The 17,047-nt window shown below is 29.8% G+C and overlaps 12 protein-coding genes across 13 annotated transcripts; 5 read left to right on the forward strand and 7 right to left on the reverse strand.

Annotated features, from left to right (window-relative positions):
* The first annotated feature begins 1,294 nt into the window (after window positions 1-1,294).
* On the forward strand, window positions 1,295-2,901 carry LOC113796385 (ADP-ribosylation factor-like protein 15). Its single transcript, XM_027346655.2, has 4 exons — window positions 1,295-1,411; window positions 1,511-1,751; window positions 1,836-2,131; window positions 2,203-2,901. Exons 3-4 carry the CDS (start codon window positions 2,069-2,071, stop codon window positions 2,761-2,763), a joined length of 624 nt encoding a protein of 207 aa, XP_027202456.1. The 5' UTR covers window positions 1,295-1,411; window positions 1,511-1,751; window positions 1,836-2,068; the 3' UTR covers window positions 2,764-2,901.
* On the reverse strand, window positions 2,868-4,837 carry mRpS30 (mitochondrial ribosomal protein S30). Its single transcript, XM_027346649.2, has one exon. The coding sequence runs from the start codon at window positions 4,749-4,751 to the stop codon at window positions 2,931-2,933; it is 1,821 nt and encodes a 606-aa protein (XP_027202450.2). The 5' UTR covers window positions 4,752-4,837; the 3' UTR covers window positions 2,868-2,930.
* A 49-nt stretch (window positions 4,838-4,886) lies between these two features.
* Mzt1 (Mitotic spindle organizing protein 1) lies at window positions 4,887-5,259 on the reverse strand. Its single transcript, XM_027346659.2, has one exon. The coding sequence runs from the start codon at window positions 5,257-5,259 to the stop codon at window positions 5,005-5,007; it is 255 nt and encodes an 84-aa protein (XP_027202460.1). The 3' UTR covers window positions 4,887-5,004.
* Window positions 5,260-5,289: 30 nt separating this feature from the next.
* On the reverse strand, window positions 5,290-6,965 carry Sbat (LSMD1 domain-containing protein Sbat). Its single transcript, XM_027346658.2, has 3 exons — window positions 6,814-6,965; window positions 5,700-5,871; window positions 5,290-5,609 (listed from the first exon to the last, which is right to left on the reverse strand). The coding sequence occupies exons 1-3, from the start codon at window positions 6,853-6,855 to the stop codon at window positions 5,515-5,517; spliced, it is 309 nt and encodes a 102-aa protein (XP_027202459.1). The 5' UTR covers window positions 6,856-6,965; the 3' UTR covers window positions 5,290-5,514.
* Window positions 5,878-6,807, reverse strand: LOC142645464 (uroporphyrinogen-III synthase-like). Its single transcript, XM_075821696.1, has one exon. It carries the CDS (start codon window positions 6,799-6,801, stop codon window positions 5,938-5,940), a length of 864 nt encoding a protein of 287 aa, XP_075677811.1. The 5' UTR covers window positions 6,802-6,807; the 3' UTR covers window positions 5,878-5,937.
* Window positions 6,966-6,980: 15 nt separating the features above from the next.
* LOC113796380 (protein arginine N-methyltransferase 1-like) lies at window positions 6,981-8,859 on the forward strand. The gene is given in 3 exon segments (XM_027346651.2): window positions 6,981-7,443; window positions 7,504-8,098; window positions 8,100-8,859. Coding segments are annotated over 3 exon segments (1,593 nt in total). The 5' UTR covers window positions 6,981-7,091; the 3' UTR covers window positions 8,746-8,859.
* Window positions 8,757-10,744, reverse strand: LOC113796379 (RNA-binding protein 28-like). The gene is given in 4 exon segments (XM_027346650.2): window positions 8,757-9,201; window positions 9,204-9,468; window positions 9,534-10,588; window positions 10,648-10,744. Coding segments are annotated over 4 exon segments (1,704 nt in total). The 5' UTR covers window positions 10,655-10,744; the 3' UTR covers window positions 8,757-8,824.
* A 75-nt stretch (window positions 10,745-10,819) lies between these two features.
* Window positions 10,820-11,951, forward strand: DCTN2-p50 (dynactin subunit 2). The gene has a single exon (XM_075821693.1). The coding sequence runs from the start codon at window positions 10,820-10,822 to the stop codon at window positions 11,900-11,902; it is 1,083 nt and encodes a 360-aa protein (XP_075677808.1). The 3' UTR covers window positions 11,903-11,951.
* Window positions 11,918-13,271, reverse strand: LOC142645463 (NAD-dependent protein deacetylase sirtuin-7-like). The gene is given in 4 exon segments (XM_075821692.1): window positions 11,918-12,651; window positions 12,653-12,708; window positions 12,775-13,124; window positions 13,183-13,271. Coding segments are annotated over 4 exon segments (1,158 nt in total). The 5' UTR covers window positions 13,260-13,271; the 3' UTR covers window positions 11,918-11,976.
* On the reverse strand, window positions 13,183-14,397 carry RpS17 (ribosomal protein S17). The gene is made up of 3 exons (XM_027346657.2): window positions 14,250-14,397; window positions 13,927-14,184; window positions 13,183-13,867 (listed from the first exon to the last, which is right to left on the reverse strand). The coding sequence occupies exons 1-3, from the start codon at window positions 14,250-14,252 to the stop codon at window positions 13,745-13,747; spliced, it is 384 nt and encodes a 127-aa protein (XP_027202458.1). The 5' UTR covers window positions 14,253-14,397; the 3' UTR covers window positions 13,183-13,744.
* Window positions 14,398-14,841: 444 nt separating this feature from the next.
* On the forward strand, window positions 14,842-16,982 carry tzn (hydroxyacylglutathione hydrolase tenzing norgay). Of its 2 annotated transcripts, XM_027346653.2 has the most exons (3): window positions 14,842-15,270; window positions 16,008-16,573; window positions 16,633-16,982. In XM_027346653.2, exons 1-3 carry the CDS (start codon window positions 15,249-15,251, stop codon window positions 16,906-16,908), a joined length of 864 nt encoding a protein of 287 aa, XP_027202454.1. In that variant the 5' UTR covers window positions 14,842-15,248; the 3' UTR covers window positions 16,909-16,982. The 2 variants fall into 2 exon arrangements, with proteins under 2 accessions (XP_027202454.1, XP_075677810.1); XM_075821695.1 differs by lacking the exon at window positions 14,842-15,270 and having other exon boundaries at window positions 15,971-16,573.
* Window positions 15,429-15,927, forward strand: RpL31 (ribosomal protein L31). Its single transcript, XM_075821698.1, has one exon. The coding sequence runs from the start codon at window positions 15,456-15,458 to the stop codon at window positions 15,834-15,836; it is 381 nt and encodes a 126-aa protein (XP_075677813.1). The 5' UTR covers window positions 15,429-15,455; the 3' UTR covers window positions 15,837-15,927.
* Window positions 16,983-17,047: the final 65 nt, after the last annotated feature.

Here is a 17,047-nt window from a genome sequence, read left to right on the forward strand (position 1 = left end):
CATGCGTGATTCGAAAAAATTCAAACAATCAAAAAACAAAAAAAAATATTCGAATGTTCATGATGATCAATTTTTGTTGTTGTTGTTTTCATGGTATCCCATCCGAACAAGATCAAGACATCGAAATTATTTGGTTAAATAGCAACAGAAGAAATTCAAAACATATAATTCAATGATGATGAACTTTGAGCTTTTTTTTTGTTACTCTCGCTGAGATGTGTTGTTTTGATCATCATGGTGATGATCATCATCATCACATTAATAATGATTGATATATACTGTACGATGGTAGTTATGGATTCATCATCATATTTCATATTTGATTGTTGTGACCTTAGTTGATGTATCCCGATTTGAACATATAAATTTTGATTATTGGATTCGAAAAGTTGAAGGTTAATTTTTCGAATAAAATAAAATAATTTCGTTGATTCAATGTTTGGCCAAATTATTATTATTATTGTTGTTGGGTAAATAAAAAATAAAATCTAGAAGCTTTTCATTTCTTATTTGATCCGATTTGTATAAAAATGTTGGAGGAGAAATTCCAAGATTTTAAAAAAAGATATTTCGATTTTTTTATCATTGTTGTTGTTGTTGGTCAGTAGTTGGTCAAATATAATGGATAATAATAATAAAAATCTAAACAATTTGATCGGTATTAGTGCAAAGGTCTAGTTGGGGGGAAAGGTGGTAGTTTTCATTTCTTAATTGATCAAGTTTTTTTGTTGTTGTTGTAAAACAATTTTGCCTACCTGCTTACCTGTTCGAAAGTGGAGGTGAAAAGAAAAAGTTTTTTTTTAATCGAAATGACCTTGGTGATTTATGGAAATTTCCTTATGATTTATTTTATTATGAAAAAGGAATAGGGATTTTGTTTTTTTGTAAATTAAAAATTAATATTTTTTCTTTTATAAATATTTTTTTTTGATTTAAACTAAAATGGCTATGGCCATCTATTATCAATCATCGGAACTAAATTTTTTTAAAATTCAAATTATAAAATTCTCAATGAAATTTTGTTTGTTTGTTGGGTGGCATTATACAATGATGATGTGTGTGTGTGATGTTATTCATATAAAATTGAAGAAAACGTCACCAAAAAAAAACTAATTATAAATCCAGTCAATTCAGATTAATCAAATGATAATTGCTTAGGTGTGTACGTATTCGTAGCATACGCGTAGTGGTATTCTCTCGAATGATTCGAATTCGAATGATATGAAAAACGTTCGAATCAAAATAAAAGAAAAAATCCATTACTAACCAACCGAATGTGTAATTAACATTTTAATTGTAATTAGCATTTGATTGCATCGATTTAAAATTAGAAAATAAGTGAATAATAGTAATAGTAATAATAAATCAATTAAAAAAACATCAAAAATAATATTAATTATCATATATAGATGTAAGTGTACATTTTTGTGTGTGTGTGTGTTTGTGTGAAACATTCTTTCTATATACAAATTGAATAAATTAATGTTTGTTTTTCTTTTCTTTTTTGCAGAGAATTTCGATGCTAACCACCAATTTTAGTTCAGACATACAGGGCGCATTCTCGAATATGCGATCCAAAAATAATAATAATGTTGATGATGATGATGATGATGATTGGAACAGTTATATTTGGAACTTTTCAATGTATGATGATGATGATGACGATGATGATGATTATGATGGCTATATAATATAAATGTAAAGTTGTGTACTGTTCCAAAATAGAAAAAGAAAAACACGATAATATTTTGGTAAGTGCAAGTTTTTTTTTGTTTGTTAATTATTCCCTTTTTTTTGATGATAATTGCTTTTTGTTTTTTTTTGTTTTGTTTCAGAAATTATCATATAGGATTTTCCAATTTTTTCTTTCCATCAACTTTTCGATTCATTCATTGATCATCATTATTATCGATGATTGTGCAAAGAAAAGTAAAAAAAAAATTGAATGAAATTGAAAACGGCTATCGATATTTTCCAATCATCGAATGTTTGAATGTGATAACTGATCGATTGATTGATGGATAGATGATCGAACGTTATCGAACGAATAAACGAAAAAAAACGAAATATGTCTGGTGTTCGAAATGCATTAAATTGTAGTTTTGTTGCATGTCGTTCGAATCTTCGAAAGGTATTTAATTTGTTTTTATTTGATTTTAAAAAAATTTCATTTTTTTCATTTTTTTGTTATTTTCTGTAAAGTGTTGGCATTTTATACTCTGTTATAAACCACAATTATTATCAACAACAAACAATCAATATCAAGTATTGTGTTTAGGTTTATCCGGTTCGGGCAAAAGTACATTACTTGCACAATTAGTTGGCGAACAAACCAATGGTATTGAACCGACAAATGGTTTTAATATAAAAACATTACCATTAAATGGTATTATATTAAGTGTTAAAGAATTGGGTGGTTCCGAACGTTTACAAACATTTTGGTCAAATTATTATGAAAATAAACATGCCCTATTATTTATTGTAAATATTGCATCAAATGAAATAATAATGCAAAAATCATTGGATACATTACGTACAATATTAATGAATCCAGGTTTACGTGGCCGACCATTAATGATTATCGGTACACATAAAGATCAACCAGAAGCTCGTACACAACAACAAATTGAACAATATTTTCAACCATTATTAAATGGTCATAAATGCAAAATATTATGCTGTTCAGCATTGGATCGTAATTCAATAATGGATGCATTTGCTGCACTTATTGTGCTAATTAAAAATGTCTTTCCGTCGTCATGAAAAAAAAATAACACAAAATATCGTCCATATGAAATCATCAATATCATTCGATTGTTGTTGCATCTATTTATTTATTTAATAATAATTTCATTGTAAAAAAAACATCAACAACAACAAATAAATTCTTTTTTTTCTCAATGTGTAAAATGTGTGTGTCTATAGATTGTTTATTTAAAAAATGGTGGATATTTCATTTCAATTTTTGGACGTATACGTTTTACATCGATCATTGCTTCTTTATGATTTTTATAAATTTTTTCCCAAAGATTTGTTTTCTTACGTCTTGCAACAAATGTATCAATTTGATTGGCAAATTTACGACGTAAACTATATGTTAATTCATCTTTTTCTCGTTGATTATCGATATTATTATCTAATGATGATCGAAGATAAGGGCGAAGATTCAATTCGGATAGATAATCATTAGTAGCTGTATTTGTTGTTATCATTTTGATTAACATATCCAATACGGCTATATTAACATTGTTGAATGATCCATTTTCGAATGAATCAAATAAACGTATATTACCACTTGACCAGCATAGATTACATACATTATTTACATTATTACCATCATCATTAATAGTAAGATCTTCATGGAAACAATGATTATTCAATTGATAAACATAAAATGACCAATCTTGTCCATTAGTAATAACAACATTTGTAACTAATGGATATGTTAATCGATCATATATTGTGAAACCAAGATTATTAGCTATACCGGTTAACCAACTGAATGCTGATGTAATTGCCATACCATCACATACATCTTGATCATCATTACATCCGGAAAGGCCATATCGTCGTTGCCGTTGTCGTAAACATTCATAATTCATTGCCATTAGATAAGGAAAATCATAACCAGCAGAACGATCAGGCCAAAAACCAGGTAATGACATAATATTATGACGACGTAACGGTATACCTAATTTTAGTAGATTATAATCGCATTTAGGTATTTCTGTTTGCGATAAAACATCATTCATCGATACGATTGGCGGCAATGGGTTCATTTTTCGAATATGAAGACTATGATTACCACGATAAGTGAATAATTGATTTATTCTTTCATTATCTTTGAACCAGCGTGCCTTTTTGAATGGTATAGGATAATCACCAAGCCACCATGATGTACTGACAAATGGATTGTAATCCAGATGATAATTGTCCAATTGTTCTGAACGGTAATGATTTTGTATCAATTGTACAACATCGGCAATAATATCATCTTCAGCCAATGATTGTACTACATTTGTTGGGCTACTTCGACCAATAGTTGTCAATTGCGTTTTACGAAAATCAGCAGATGCGATGCGAGATTTAGCCTCAAACAAACGTGCAGCAATTATGGATAGAATTTGTTGTCGTAAATGTTCAATATTATCGACATTTTGCAGATCAGTTGAACGATATGAGTCGGGCAATCCGTTGATCAAATGTGTACGAGTGATGAATTTTTGTGAGGGTAATCCATTATAGGTGGCCATAACTGGATCAATCATTAGACTTAGATGACCATAATGTTTAGTTATTTCGTAGATTTTTTGTTCAGCTGTTGGTAATCGACGGATAGCATTATACCAATCAAGCCGAATTTGCTTTTGTATTCCTTCATTTGTTGGCTGATATATTGGTGGATATTCAGGCTTTTCCGTATATTCGGCTTGTTCGATAGGCAATGTATTAATGTCGACAAAGTAACGAAATTTCCACCATGGTTTTTGTTTCTGTCGTTTACGTAATTGTGGAAGATGATCTGGTCGATAACTTATCGGTTTCGGTACGACTCGTTCATCAATATCGGCACCGGATTCAACATTGAACCAATTATTATCAGCATCATTTATTGATTGTTCATTTGATTTTTGCTGTGATTGCTGCGAATTTGAAACAGATGATGGTAATGTTCGTATCTTACGTGAAAAATTATTTTGTGTCAAAATATAACATCGCAATAATGAATTACGATTAGCTGAAATCAACATTATTGAACAAAATTAATTTGAATTCTTTTCCCCGAACAGAATCGAATGATAACATGTGACCATTCGAGAATAATTCCGGGAAACTTGAAAATGAGCAGAAAAGTTTCGGTCAAAAATTGAAAACAAGAAAAGATCTGATTATTTTAATGAATTTTATTTAATTGAATGGAAATATTATTTTAAATTCAAATAAGAAAAATAATGACTTTGTCAGAAAAGATTTATACAATTAATTATGACAATATACATTGATTTAGTTAATATTATCAAACATAAAATTAATCATTTGATGATCATGTTGTGCCTTATTTCTTAATTGTATAATTAATCGAGCCAATTGTTCAGCGTTTACACCATAATTTAATAATTCAATTACAATCGATAATTGTTCTTCACTTAATCCAGTATTCAATAGATTAGACATCTGATTAATTGAATCGAAAAATACATCAACACTATTATTGTTTTGATGAAGATTTTCAATCGGATTCATTGATGGATCCATCATATATAAAAATGTTCTCGAAAATCAAAAATGTTAAATAAAATAATTAAAATTATAATTAAATTATGAAATGGATAAAAAAAATTTGATGGTTTATGATTAAATCTTTTGACAAAAACAAGACATTTTTTTTCGTTGATGGCTGTTGTCGTTCGACAAAACACAAAAAAACTTTCAACTAAAAAAATCCACTCCACTATAGATGGCGCTAATGTGAGATTTTGATTTTTTTCAAAAAAAAAAAAATTTATTCAAAATTTACGAAATCGGTTCAATTTCATCAACACATATGGACATTATATGTTCACCAGGTACCATGGCCAGGCCAAGTAAACGAGGATCTTCATCATCATCTTCATGATTATCAAGATAAACAAACAGAGAATAACGAAAATCATTTCGAATTAATCAATAATCGACAATGAACATACAAACAAACTTACCATTAAGAAATTCAAGACTTGAACCAAGTATAATATTCTGATGACAATCAGTACAAAGAAATACGCCAACAATAATACGATTATCCGATAATTTTATACGAAAATTTTTATTCAACCATTTTTCCAGCATTATTTTGTGTTCAGATTTTTTCTCAACATTTTTTTGATTATCCTGATATGATGATACAAATTAGTATTTATGAAATTAAATAAAATGAAAGAAAAAGAAAATTCGTTATTAGTTATTTGTTGTTGTCATAATTTTACGATATAAATCTTCAGCTAATGATTTTGCTGTCGGTACAGAAACCGTAAACCAAACATTTAAATTTTTCGATTCAATTCGTTGTGCTGTTTGACGACCAAATGCTATGTATCGTAAATGAATTTTTTTAGAAAATTCATCATCATCGTTGTGAAGATATTTTTGCAGATAATCATATAGATTATCTACACCGGATGGACTAAAAAATACTACAGGCAATAGAATTCTATCCATCATCATCGTAAATGTTGTCGAAATGAATGTTTTAAATTTTTGAAAATCATTATCAAGATTTTGATTTGCCATTGTAATGTAACAATGAATCTCTCGAACGGAAATATTATGCTTGGATAATGTTTTCATTAAAGGATCAGTTCGTATCTGACTACATGGATATAATAATGATTTTGATTTATCAAATGTTTCATATTGTTCAACAATAAATTGAGCTAAATCTTCCGAATTTCCTGTATGATATCCTTTTGAATTGATTTGTAATTTTTCCAAAAGATATGATCTTGTTGATGTTCCAACAGTAAAAAATGTTAATTTCTTTAATGAATTCATAACCGAATCGGGAATCATTTTGATCGACATGATTAGTGCATCAATACAACGTTTACTAGTCAAAATGATACCTGACCATTGATCTGATCGTGTCAGCAGTTCACCAAGTTCGACAATATTAATGAAATCGAATTGAATCGGTGAAATAAAATATGTTTGAATCGATTGACCAAATTTTCTTTTAATTTCAATCGAATATTCATTATCAGGTAAAAAATGATGATGGCAATCACTTTTTGCTAACAAAATGATTGTTTTTTCATTTTTCATAATTGTACAAACCTTTTGATCCTCATCATCCACATTAGAATCGGTGTTGTACATTTTGTGCAAATAAAATATTCATAAAAATTCCATCAAGAAAAAAATATTGATCGAAAAAAAATCAACTCGTTTAGAAGTATAAAGTGGCCCCATCTATTAATGAAATTGTATTTTCGGATGATGATGATATCACATGTATTGCGTTAAAAGTTTGGAAACGTGATGAAAATCTTCGAAACGAAAATCTTATTTTTATATTTTTTTAAAAAACTAAATTGATTTGTAATCGTTTAACAATGGATGACGAATTATCATTATCATCATCATCATCATCCTCGGGTGATGAAAATGATTATATCGAACAGGAAGAACCATTAGAATTCAATATTAAATGTTTATTTTGTGATCATTATACTTCCACACATCAAAAAATGTTTGATGAACATATCCAACCAAATCATCATATTGATTTGATTGATATTTGTCGTAAACATCATCTAGAAACATTTGATTTTATTAAACTTGTGAATTATATTCGAATCAAACAAATTTTAGCTACAAATGTTGAAACAATTATCGTTGATCGATTATTCGATAAAGATGAATACCTGAAACCAACTATGGAAGATGATAATTTTCTTATGTTTGGTTTGTTTTGATTTTTTTTAAAATTAAAGTTTAGTTATATATTCTTAATTATAATCATAGATTATGACGGTGAAATTAATGATGGCAATGATGATGAGGATGATGATGAACAAATGAACATCATGAATATTTCAAGTGTAGAATTGAAAAATATTTGTGATAAATTATCAAAAGAAAAATTAACTAATATAATCATCGAATTGAAAGGAAAATTGAATGATGCTCAAAATGATATGAGACAGATGCGTAATCTGTTTATTGAACAACAACAATCCGATGGTGGTGATGTTATTAAAATTGAAAATAATGTTGCGAATTTGGATGAACAATCCGATAGTACTTATATGGATTCTTATTCACATTTTTCTATCCATCATACAATGTTGGCTGATAAACCGAGAACATTAGCCTATCAAGATGCTATAATTGAGAATAGTTCATTATTTATTGGCAAAACAGTATTGGATATTGGTTGTGGTACCGGTATATTATCATTGTTTGCTGCAAAAGCAGGTGCCAAATTAGTTGTCGCTGTTGATCATAGTGATATTGTTAATAATGCTCGATCAATTATCATTGAAAATGGTTATGAACAAACTATTCGTGTTGTACGTGGTAAATTAGAACGATTAGATTTTGAAAAATTATCTCTACCAAACCAAATATGATATAATCATTTCCGAATGGATGGGCTATTTTCTTCTATTCGAAGGAATGCTTGATACCGTATTGTATGCACGTGATCATCTATTACAGCCACAAGGAGCCTTATTACCGAGTCGTTGTAAAATATTTTTATCCACTTTTTCCGATTGTAATTTCTATGAAAATAATATCGATTTCTGGAATGATGTATACGGTTTTGATATGTCTTCAATGATTACCGATGTTACAAAGGAAGCAACTGTCGATCTAATATCGCCGGAAAATATCTGTTCAGCAGCGGAAAAAATTTTCGATTTCGATCTGATTTCATGCCCAATAACAGATTTTGCCAACGAATTATCATCAACATTTGAATTTCATTTTAAAAATGATAAAACTATTCATGGATTTGTTGGCTGGTTTGATTGTTATTTTGATTCAATGACAAAATTAATTATATTAAGTACATCACCATTTGCTGAGCCTACACATTGGAAACAGACAATATTTCCATTAAAAGAACCGATTCTTGTTGCAGCCGGTCAATCGATACGTGGTGAAATACGAATCGGAAAAAATAGCCAAAATCCACGTGCGCTTCAAATTCGTCTTTTATTACAGCAACCAATTCTTAAACTTGTTTATAATATTTGTTAAACAGAAAATAATTTCTTTTTTCTTTAAATATCTTTTAATATTATTCAATGAAAAAAAAACAAACAAAAATCTTAATACATTATTGAATAAACCATTTTCGTTTTTGATTGATTACTGCCATATCAGAATCGTTGGTTGTCATAATGAAATTATTGCGATTTTTTTGCCGTTTTAACAAATGTTTTGTTTCGAATTCATCCGCTTCGATTGGCCGTTTAGATTTTTGTTTTTTCGCTTTTTCACTTTGATTCGTTTTGATAATTTCATTCTTTTTCGTCAATGTTGTTTTCGTTTTCATTGATTTCAATTTTTTCTTTTGTTCCAAAATTTTTCTTCTATTCATTCTCAATTTCGGAACTTTTTCATTCTTTTCGAATGGTTTGGCTTCAACACCACCGTACGAATTTGATGAAAGTTGTTGTTCGGACGGCAATGACGATGATGAAGATTTTTGTTAGTTTCCTTCGCTGAAATATTCGATTGACCATTTTTCATTTTTTCCTGCTTGATTTGACGATATTTTTTCCTATTCAAAGCTACTTTATTCTCAATAGAAAATTCAACGATAGGCCTTTTATCGGCTGTAAATATTTCCGGATTATTATTCAAATATCTTAATGCATTCAATGCATGTTTATGTTGTTCAAATTCAACAAAACCAAAACCTTTAGATGAACCAAATTTTTGTTGATCTATTCGGCTACGATTACGCATTACTTTAGCCTAGAAATTTCAAAATGGATAAAAAATTATATTATACAATACAATATCGATTGATTGTGTATTACCCATAGAATGCGGGCATTTTTATCTTTGGCAGCTGTGGTGAATAATTTTCGTAATTTCATGTCATCATAATTGCCGGGTAGATTATGTATGCAAAGTCTTCGATCCGAAATAAAATAATGAAGATTCTGTAATAATTTTCGCTTCTTTTCCTCTAAAGATAGTCGTTTTTTTAGATCAGTAGCCGAAACTCCAACGGCTGCAGGTGAATCCGGATAGATTAGACCTTCTTTTGCTAGATAAAGATTTCGTTTATCTTTATGTTTATGATGATTTGCATCTCTTATCTCTTCTAATTGATTACGATTAACAGCTTTTGTGACAATCAATTGCTTTCCATCTAAATAAAATCGACTATTTTCTGGAATGTTTGATTCATTCAGACATTGTTGAGCATCATCAAGATTTTTGAATTTAATAAATGCGGATCCTTTAGATTTACCACTGTAATCATCATAACAAATGCGGCAATAGTCCACAGGACCAAACGATTTGAACACATTCTCCAGAGATTCTTCGTTCGTTTCGAGATCGATATTACGAATGAAAATAGTTTTTCCTTCATTTACATCACTTCGTACTCGACGTTTCTTCGGTCGTTCATCATCCTCATCCTCATTATCGTCATCTTCATCGTCGTTATCGTCATTGTCTTCGTCTTTATCGACATCATCGATGTTGTCATCAACAGTGTCATCATTTTTATCATCATCCGTTGGCTGGCTATCATTCGTTTGTTCTTGATTTTCTTTCTCCTGGTGTTTGACGTATAAATCCTTTGAAACGGCAAAATCAACAGCTATCGTACGATTGAAATGTTTTTTACCATTTAAAAATTTGATCGCTTTCAACGATGATCGTACATTATCGAAAGCAAGAAAAGCAAATCCTTTGATTTTTCCATTTGAATTTTTCGGCAAATTTATATCAACAATTTCACCGTATGACGAGAATAATTTACGTAAATCTTCTTCAGTCGCTTTGAATGATAAATTACGAATGATTAAACGTGATCGTTTAATATTTCGTGACAATTTATCTGGTTTCTTTTTCCCAACTATTTTTATGCAATAATTAATTGTTTTTAATAAAATTCAAATTCAAAAAAAAACTTACCATCCATGCTTGTTAAATGATTAAATAAAATTATTTTTATAGAAAACGTGTTTTTCTATCAAACAGACTGATCTATCCACAGATGACAGGTAATAATGACACAACTTTTTTTTGATTTTAGGTGTAACAAAACATTTATTTTAAGAATTTTTTTTTACCGAATTAATTAATCATGAGTTCAACATCAAAATATGCTAATCTACCATTCATTGCATCCGGTGAACCTGATGTATATGAAACGGATGATCTTCCCGAAGCTGATCGTATTCAACAACAACAGCAACAACCAATCCAAGATGCATCGATCGAAATTATACCATCGAATAGTGTTGATGCATTCAATAAATTTGCTGTTGCTGATTCACATCAATCATTATCTGAATCGACAAATAAATCTGAATCAAATGTTTCATTAGTTGAAAAATATAAACAAATTAAGGCTGAAATTGAAGATCTTAAACATTCGATTCAATCGAATGAAAAATCTCAATCTGACGGTGATTCATTACCTAAAGATATTGAAAATTTATTTACTAATCTGTCGAATCTACATGATGTTTGTTTCAAAAAGCTTGACACATCACAATTGGTTAAAGATATTGGCCGTGTATCATTGGATAATACCGGCAATAATGAACCAATTATCTATGAATTATATCAAAAACCTGATAAAGAAGAAATTTTAGAATTGGCTCGTATCAATGCATTGGAACAACGAATGAAAAAAATCGAATCAACATTAGGCCTTAATGAAACAATCAAAGATTCATCACATCCATTACTAAACAATTATTTAAATGATCAATCAATTATGGATATTGTAATCAATTTAAGTAATAAAATTGTTCAACTTGATTATTCATCATTAGATCGTATGGATGCACGTCTTCAATTAATCATTGATAAATTGAATCAAATTCAGGATAAAAAATCCACATTAACGGAATTGGATAAAGAAGATAAATTGAATGAAATTTATAATCATTATGTAAAAATTGATCAAAATCGTCCTTTATTGCCAAACATTTTGGAGCGATTACAAGTTTTGAATGATTTACAAGATCATGCTTCCAGATTTTCCAATACAATGACGGCAATGGAAACAATGCAAAATGAAATCAAAACTACATTGGATAATAATAATCAAAATCTTAAAAATCTTCAAGAAATGTTTGATAAAGTTACCAACATTCAACATGTTGTTGATGATTTTCAAAATCGTTTGGATAAGATTAAAAAATCATCATCTCAATAATTAAAAACACAGAAAAAAATCTTATAAAATTTTTATTAATGAAAATAAATAAATAATGTTCAGTGAAAAAAAAATCATTTCTTTCGTACACCTTTTCCAAACCAAGCTGGTTGCATTGTGTTTATTTTTTCGTAATCAATTTCATTTTTAAATAATTGTTCCAAACGGATTCGATTACATGTAAATTCTTCATCCGATCGTAATGGTATGGAATTTCGATGAACATAATCATCATCTTTTTCATATGGTATGACAGGTATGTTCAACATTGTCATCAATTCTGTCATGACCATATCACATTTTCCGTTGATTTTTATCGTTGCCTGTGAATCTTTTGGTGTCCATTGTAGATTTATGATAACCAATTTGTTTGTTTTCTTATTTCGTGGCCAAAGACAAGCATATTTACGTAATATTTTCAGACTACTTCCCATACAGATAATTAGATCGGCTTTTTGTGCTTCATTTGCAGCAGCTTCCCATTGTAATGGATGTTTTAGTTTACCTTTTTCACCGAAATGTACAATCGTATCAATTAATTTTCCAACATTGGAAGGGCATCGATGACATCGTCGACCGGTTTCATGTCGTCGTAGGGCAGTCTTTTCCGTCACATCGAATGAACGTATGTATGATGTTTTACAATTACGACAAACTTCTATGTACATATTACCATGAATTTCGGATAGACGATTGGCTGGTATGCCACTACGTAGATGAAGTCCATCACAATTTTGCGATACAACATGCTTGACTATATCCTGTTTGCACTAATGATACAATGGCCATGTGCGTGAATGTTGGTTCTGATAGCAAATTAGATACCGTGATAAGGAAAACATTGAAAATTCAAATTCATTAGAATTATTTACCAGAAAAAACTAAATCATTAACATCGGGAGTGTTATGACCATTTTTGATACGAGTCCATACACCATTCGGACCACGATAATCAGGTATCGATGCTGATGTACTAATACCGGCACCCGTATAAAGAACAATATGTTTACTGGAACGAATCAGTTCGACTAATTGCGAACATTTAAATCGTAATGTACTGATATCGTCTTCAATTTCTTGTTCACGTTCTTTACGCAGACTCTGATTTTTTCGTTGCGATTGTACAAGTTTGACCAAATTCTTGTATCGTTTCAGAATATCCTTTTCATCTTTTGTTATATCCGTAGGCGTTTTCATCAAGATTTCCTGAATTCTTTTTTTTCTACGCGTAAAATTAGTTTAATGGGAATTCAAATTCAAGCACAAGCAAACACACTTACACATGTTTAAATTCTTGATCAACAAAACTTTTATGCAAAGTTTTCATTTTACATGCTCGACTAAAAGTTTCGGACATATTTTTATAAAAAAATAAGATAAATTCCTGAATCAAGATTTAATTTGAAAACTTGATATAACGAATGAAAACATTGGATATTATTTAGCGAGTGTTTTGATCGTTATTGCAAATTATTTGTTTATCTTCTGGACAAGTTTCTCTATAGTTTCTCTTTATACAGCATTCCCGTAAAGATTTCTCGAGAATATTATTTTTGTTTTGAAAAGAAAAAAACTTGATAATTCAAATATAATCAATCAATCTTATGATTTGATCAACAAAAATTTGGATATCGACAAAGAATACAGAATTCATTAAAACAAATAGACGAAAAAAAAATCATTAACTTTGGCTCTTTTTTTCGACATAATGATTGTCAAATGACAAAAGTTGATCGAAGATTGTCGAGCAATTTGGCTAATAAATAAGACTAATTAAATTTTTTGACAATTTTTTTATTGTTTTTTTCGAATCAAAAAAAATTGAACGATTTACATAATCATTTAGATACGGGAACGAAAATCACCCGGTGATGTGGTCGGTTTTTTCAATGTTAGACCTAAATCTTCCAACATGGCATATGTATCGGCATCAACCTCAATCAGAGCGTTTTCCAAAGCGGATACCTATTGAAAGATGAAAAATTAATAGATAAATCTTTAAGGGAAAAAATGTTTCTGCTTACCTCTGGAACATAATTGTCACGTCGTTCACGTTCCTCTTCTTGCAATTTGATTGAAATACCACGAACTGGGCCACGTTGAATACGTTTCATTAGATGAGTAACAAATCCGGCAATTTGATTTCGAAGCCGTTTACTTGGTATGATGGCAATTTCTTCACATATTCTTTTGTTGGTATGAAAATCCATCGTCAAACGTGTATAATATTTTTCGATGATTACACGTGAAGCTTTTTTGATGGTCTTAGTACGGACACGACCCTGAACAAAATTTAAAAAACAAAATAGATTAAATTCTCTTCAGCAAAAAAAAATCATTAGATTACCATTTTGTAGATTTAAATTCACAAAAAAAAATATTTCTGAAAAAAAGAATTTCGATGTCCAAACCAAAAACCACACGCGTTTAAACGCTGACGGAAAAAGGAAAAGTCTAAATGTTGATGATGCTGTTTTAGCAGCATGTATCGAAATAGACACATCGACATACACATCGTTGATATATGCCACTCCTTTTTTTTCCAATTCAAAGAACCATTCATAAATGATGATTCATAATTTTTCTCAAGTCAACACACTGTTATCATTAAACAATTTGGAATCAAAAAAATTTTTATTACTCGTTCCATCTTGAAATCTATCATCGTTATTGAAATAAGAAAAAAATGGGTCCCTTAAATAAATTGATCATCTATAGCCTTTCAATGATCATATTGCCCATAATGAGCTATTTTATTTCTGATCATTTTTTCAAAAGTTTTACCACAGATCATTGGTCCAATATTTATTCGGCCATTGTAGCCGTATTGGTTGTACATTGTATACTATTCTCTTTTGTCTATCAGGCTTACAACGAGGATCGTGTCGAAGAACAACGTATTCAGGAGAAAAGAAAGCCGAATAAAATTGTATAATTTTGATACTTTTTTTTCAAAAAAATCGAATCATTCAAAATTATGTAAAATACGTACAGCACAATTTACAAGAAAAAAATCTCAGTCATTTTATCCAGTCATATTGATGTTTGCATCTATATTGTCATACATTTCAAATCTTTTTTATCTTATGTAATTCCATATATTTTTTCCATTTTACTCCTAATGATAATCAAGATTAAATAATTGTCAAAACAAAAAAAAATTTATTTTTAAAGCTGGCTCCACCTATCGCAAACGATTATAGTTATTCGGAATCGATATATCGATTGTGAGCGATGCTTTGTCAATGTGTGTTTGCGTGTGTGTGTCTGAATTGTTTCCTTTTTCCTTCTTTTCGTATGGTGTGTGTTGTTGCTTTATTGTGTCGCGTGTTCGGTCAATTTGTTTATGAATTTGATTAAACAACCAGGTATGTCAAACATTTTCTTTCATCTTCAACAAAGAATTGTAATTGATTGATTTCTGTTTCTGATTGAAAACATTTTTTTCCTCATTCATTTATTAAGTAAGACATTTTTGTGTGTGTTGAAAAATAATTTTTTCCTACTAATTATATGTGTTTTTTAGTTTGAACAAAAAGAGCAGTAAACGAAAATGGTTAGTACCAAGAAAACACGTGGAGATAAAAAAAGCAAATCCGCTTTAAATGAAGTTATTACCCGTGAATATACTGTTCATCTGCATAAACGATTACATGGCGTTGGCTTTAAGAAACGTGCACCGCGTGCCATCAAAGAGATCAGAAAATTTGCACAAAAACAAATGGCAACCGAAGATGTCCGTATTGATATTCGATTAAATAAATTTATTTGGTCACAAGGTATCAGAAATGTACCGTTTCGTGTTCGTGTACGTTTAGCCAGACGTCGTAATGAAGATGAAGATTCTGTACATAAATTGTACACATTGGTTACATTGGTTCCCATCAGTTCATTCAAAGGACTACAAACGGATAATGTGGATGAATCAAATTAGACATTATTATTTTCTTTTTTTTGTGGTAAAAATTGACCATCCGATAAAATTGATGTAATAAAAGAAATTTTGTTCAACCAAAAACCAGAAATCAATCTTTTAAATTCTTTGTTCCTTATAATTTTTGTTTTGTTTTGTTTGTTTTAATGATGGTTGTCTTGTTTTCTGAAGTACTTTGGGCAGCTAGGTCCATATTTCGTAATCGTTTTCATAATCAAACGATTTGTCATCAAGAGAATACAATGGATGTACATATTATATCGGCATTAGTAGATAATTATATGTATCTAATTGTGGATAAACAAAGTGGTGATGCAGCGGTTGTTGATCCAGTTGAACCGGATAAAGTTGTTGAATTGATACGATCAATGAAAAATCTAAATCTTCGTACCATATTAACTACACATCATCATTGGGATCATGCTGGTGGTAATAATAAAATGTTACAATTAATACCCGGTTTAACTGTGGTTGGTGGTGAAGATCGTGTTGATGGTGTTGATCATATCGTTAAAAATGGTGATAAATTATCATTAGGTCGTCTTAATATTGAATGTCTTCATACACCATGTCATACACGTGGTCATATTTGTTATAAAATTTCATGCGATAATGATATTTCCGTTTTTACTGGAGATACATTATTCATTGGTGGTTGTGGTAAATTTTTCGAAGGTACTGCTAAACAAATGTATGATGCATTGATTACTATTCTTGGCTCATTACCCGATCATTCCGTAAGTTTCAATTTGTTTCCCTAATCATAAATTTCATTGATTTTATTCATTTCCAAAAGAAAATCTATTGTGGTCATGAATATACATTGAGTAATCTAAAATTTGCCAAACAAGTTGAACCGAATAATCATGATATTGATGAAAAGATTCGTTTTGCTGAAGAATGTCGTCAACAAAATCGACCAACAATACCATCGACCATTGGTGATGAACGACGATATAATCCATTTATGCGTGTAGAAGTAACATCCGTACAACAACATGTAAAGAAAGATGATCCAATCGAAGTGATGGCCGCTCTTCGAAATGAAAAGAATAATTTCAAATCAAAATAATTTCTCCACTATAATAATGATTGATTTCATTTTTAAAATTTGAATAAAATTTTAATTTTTAACGAGAAAAAAAACTCATCACTAGATGGCGATATTATTTGCATCAATGTTGATCTCATGATGTGGACACAGTTAAGTC

The sequence above is a fragment of the Dermatophagoides pteronyssinus genome, unplaced genomic scaffold (assembly GCF_027571235.1).
Source record: "Dermatophagoides pteronyssinus isolate colony J.1.1.1.1 unplaced genomic scaffold, Derpt_VIB-CSIC_2022.12 sq0012, whole genome shotgun sequence".
Lineage (NCBI taxonomy): Eukaryota > Metazoa > Arthropoda > Arachnida > Sarcoptiformes > Pyroglyphidae > Dermatophagoides > Dermatophagoides pteronyssinus.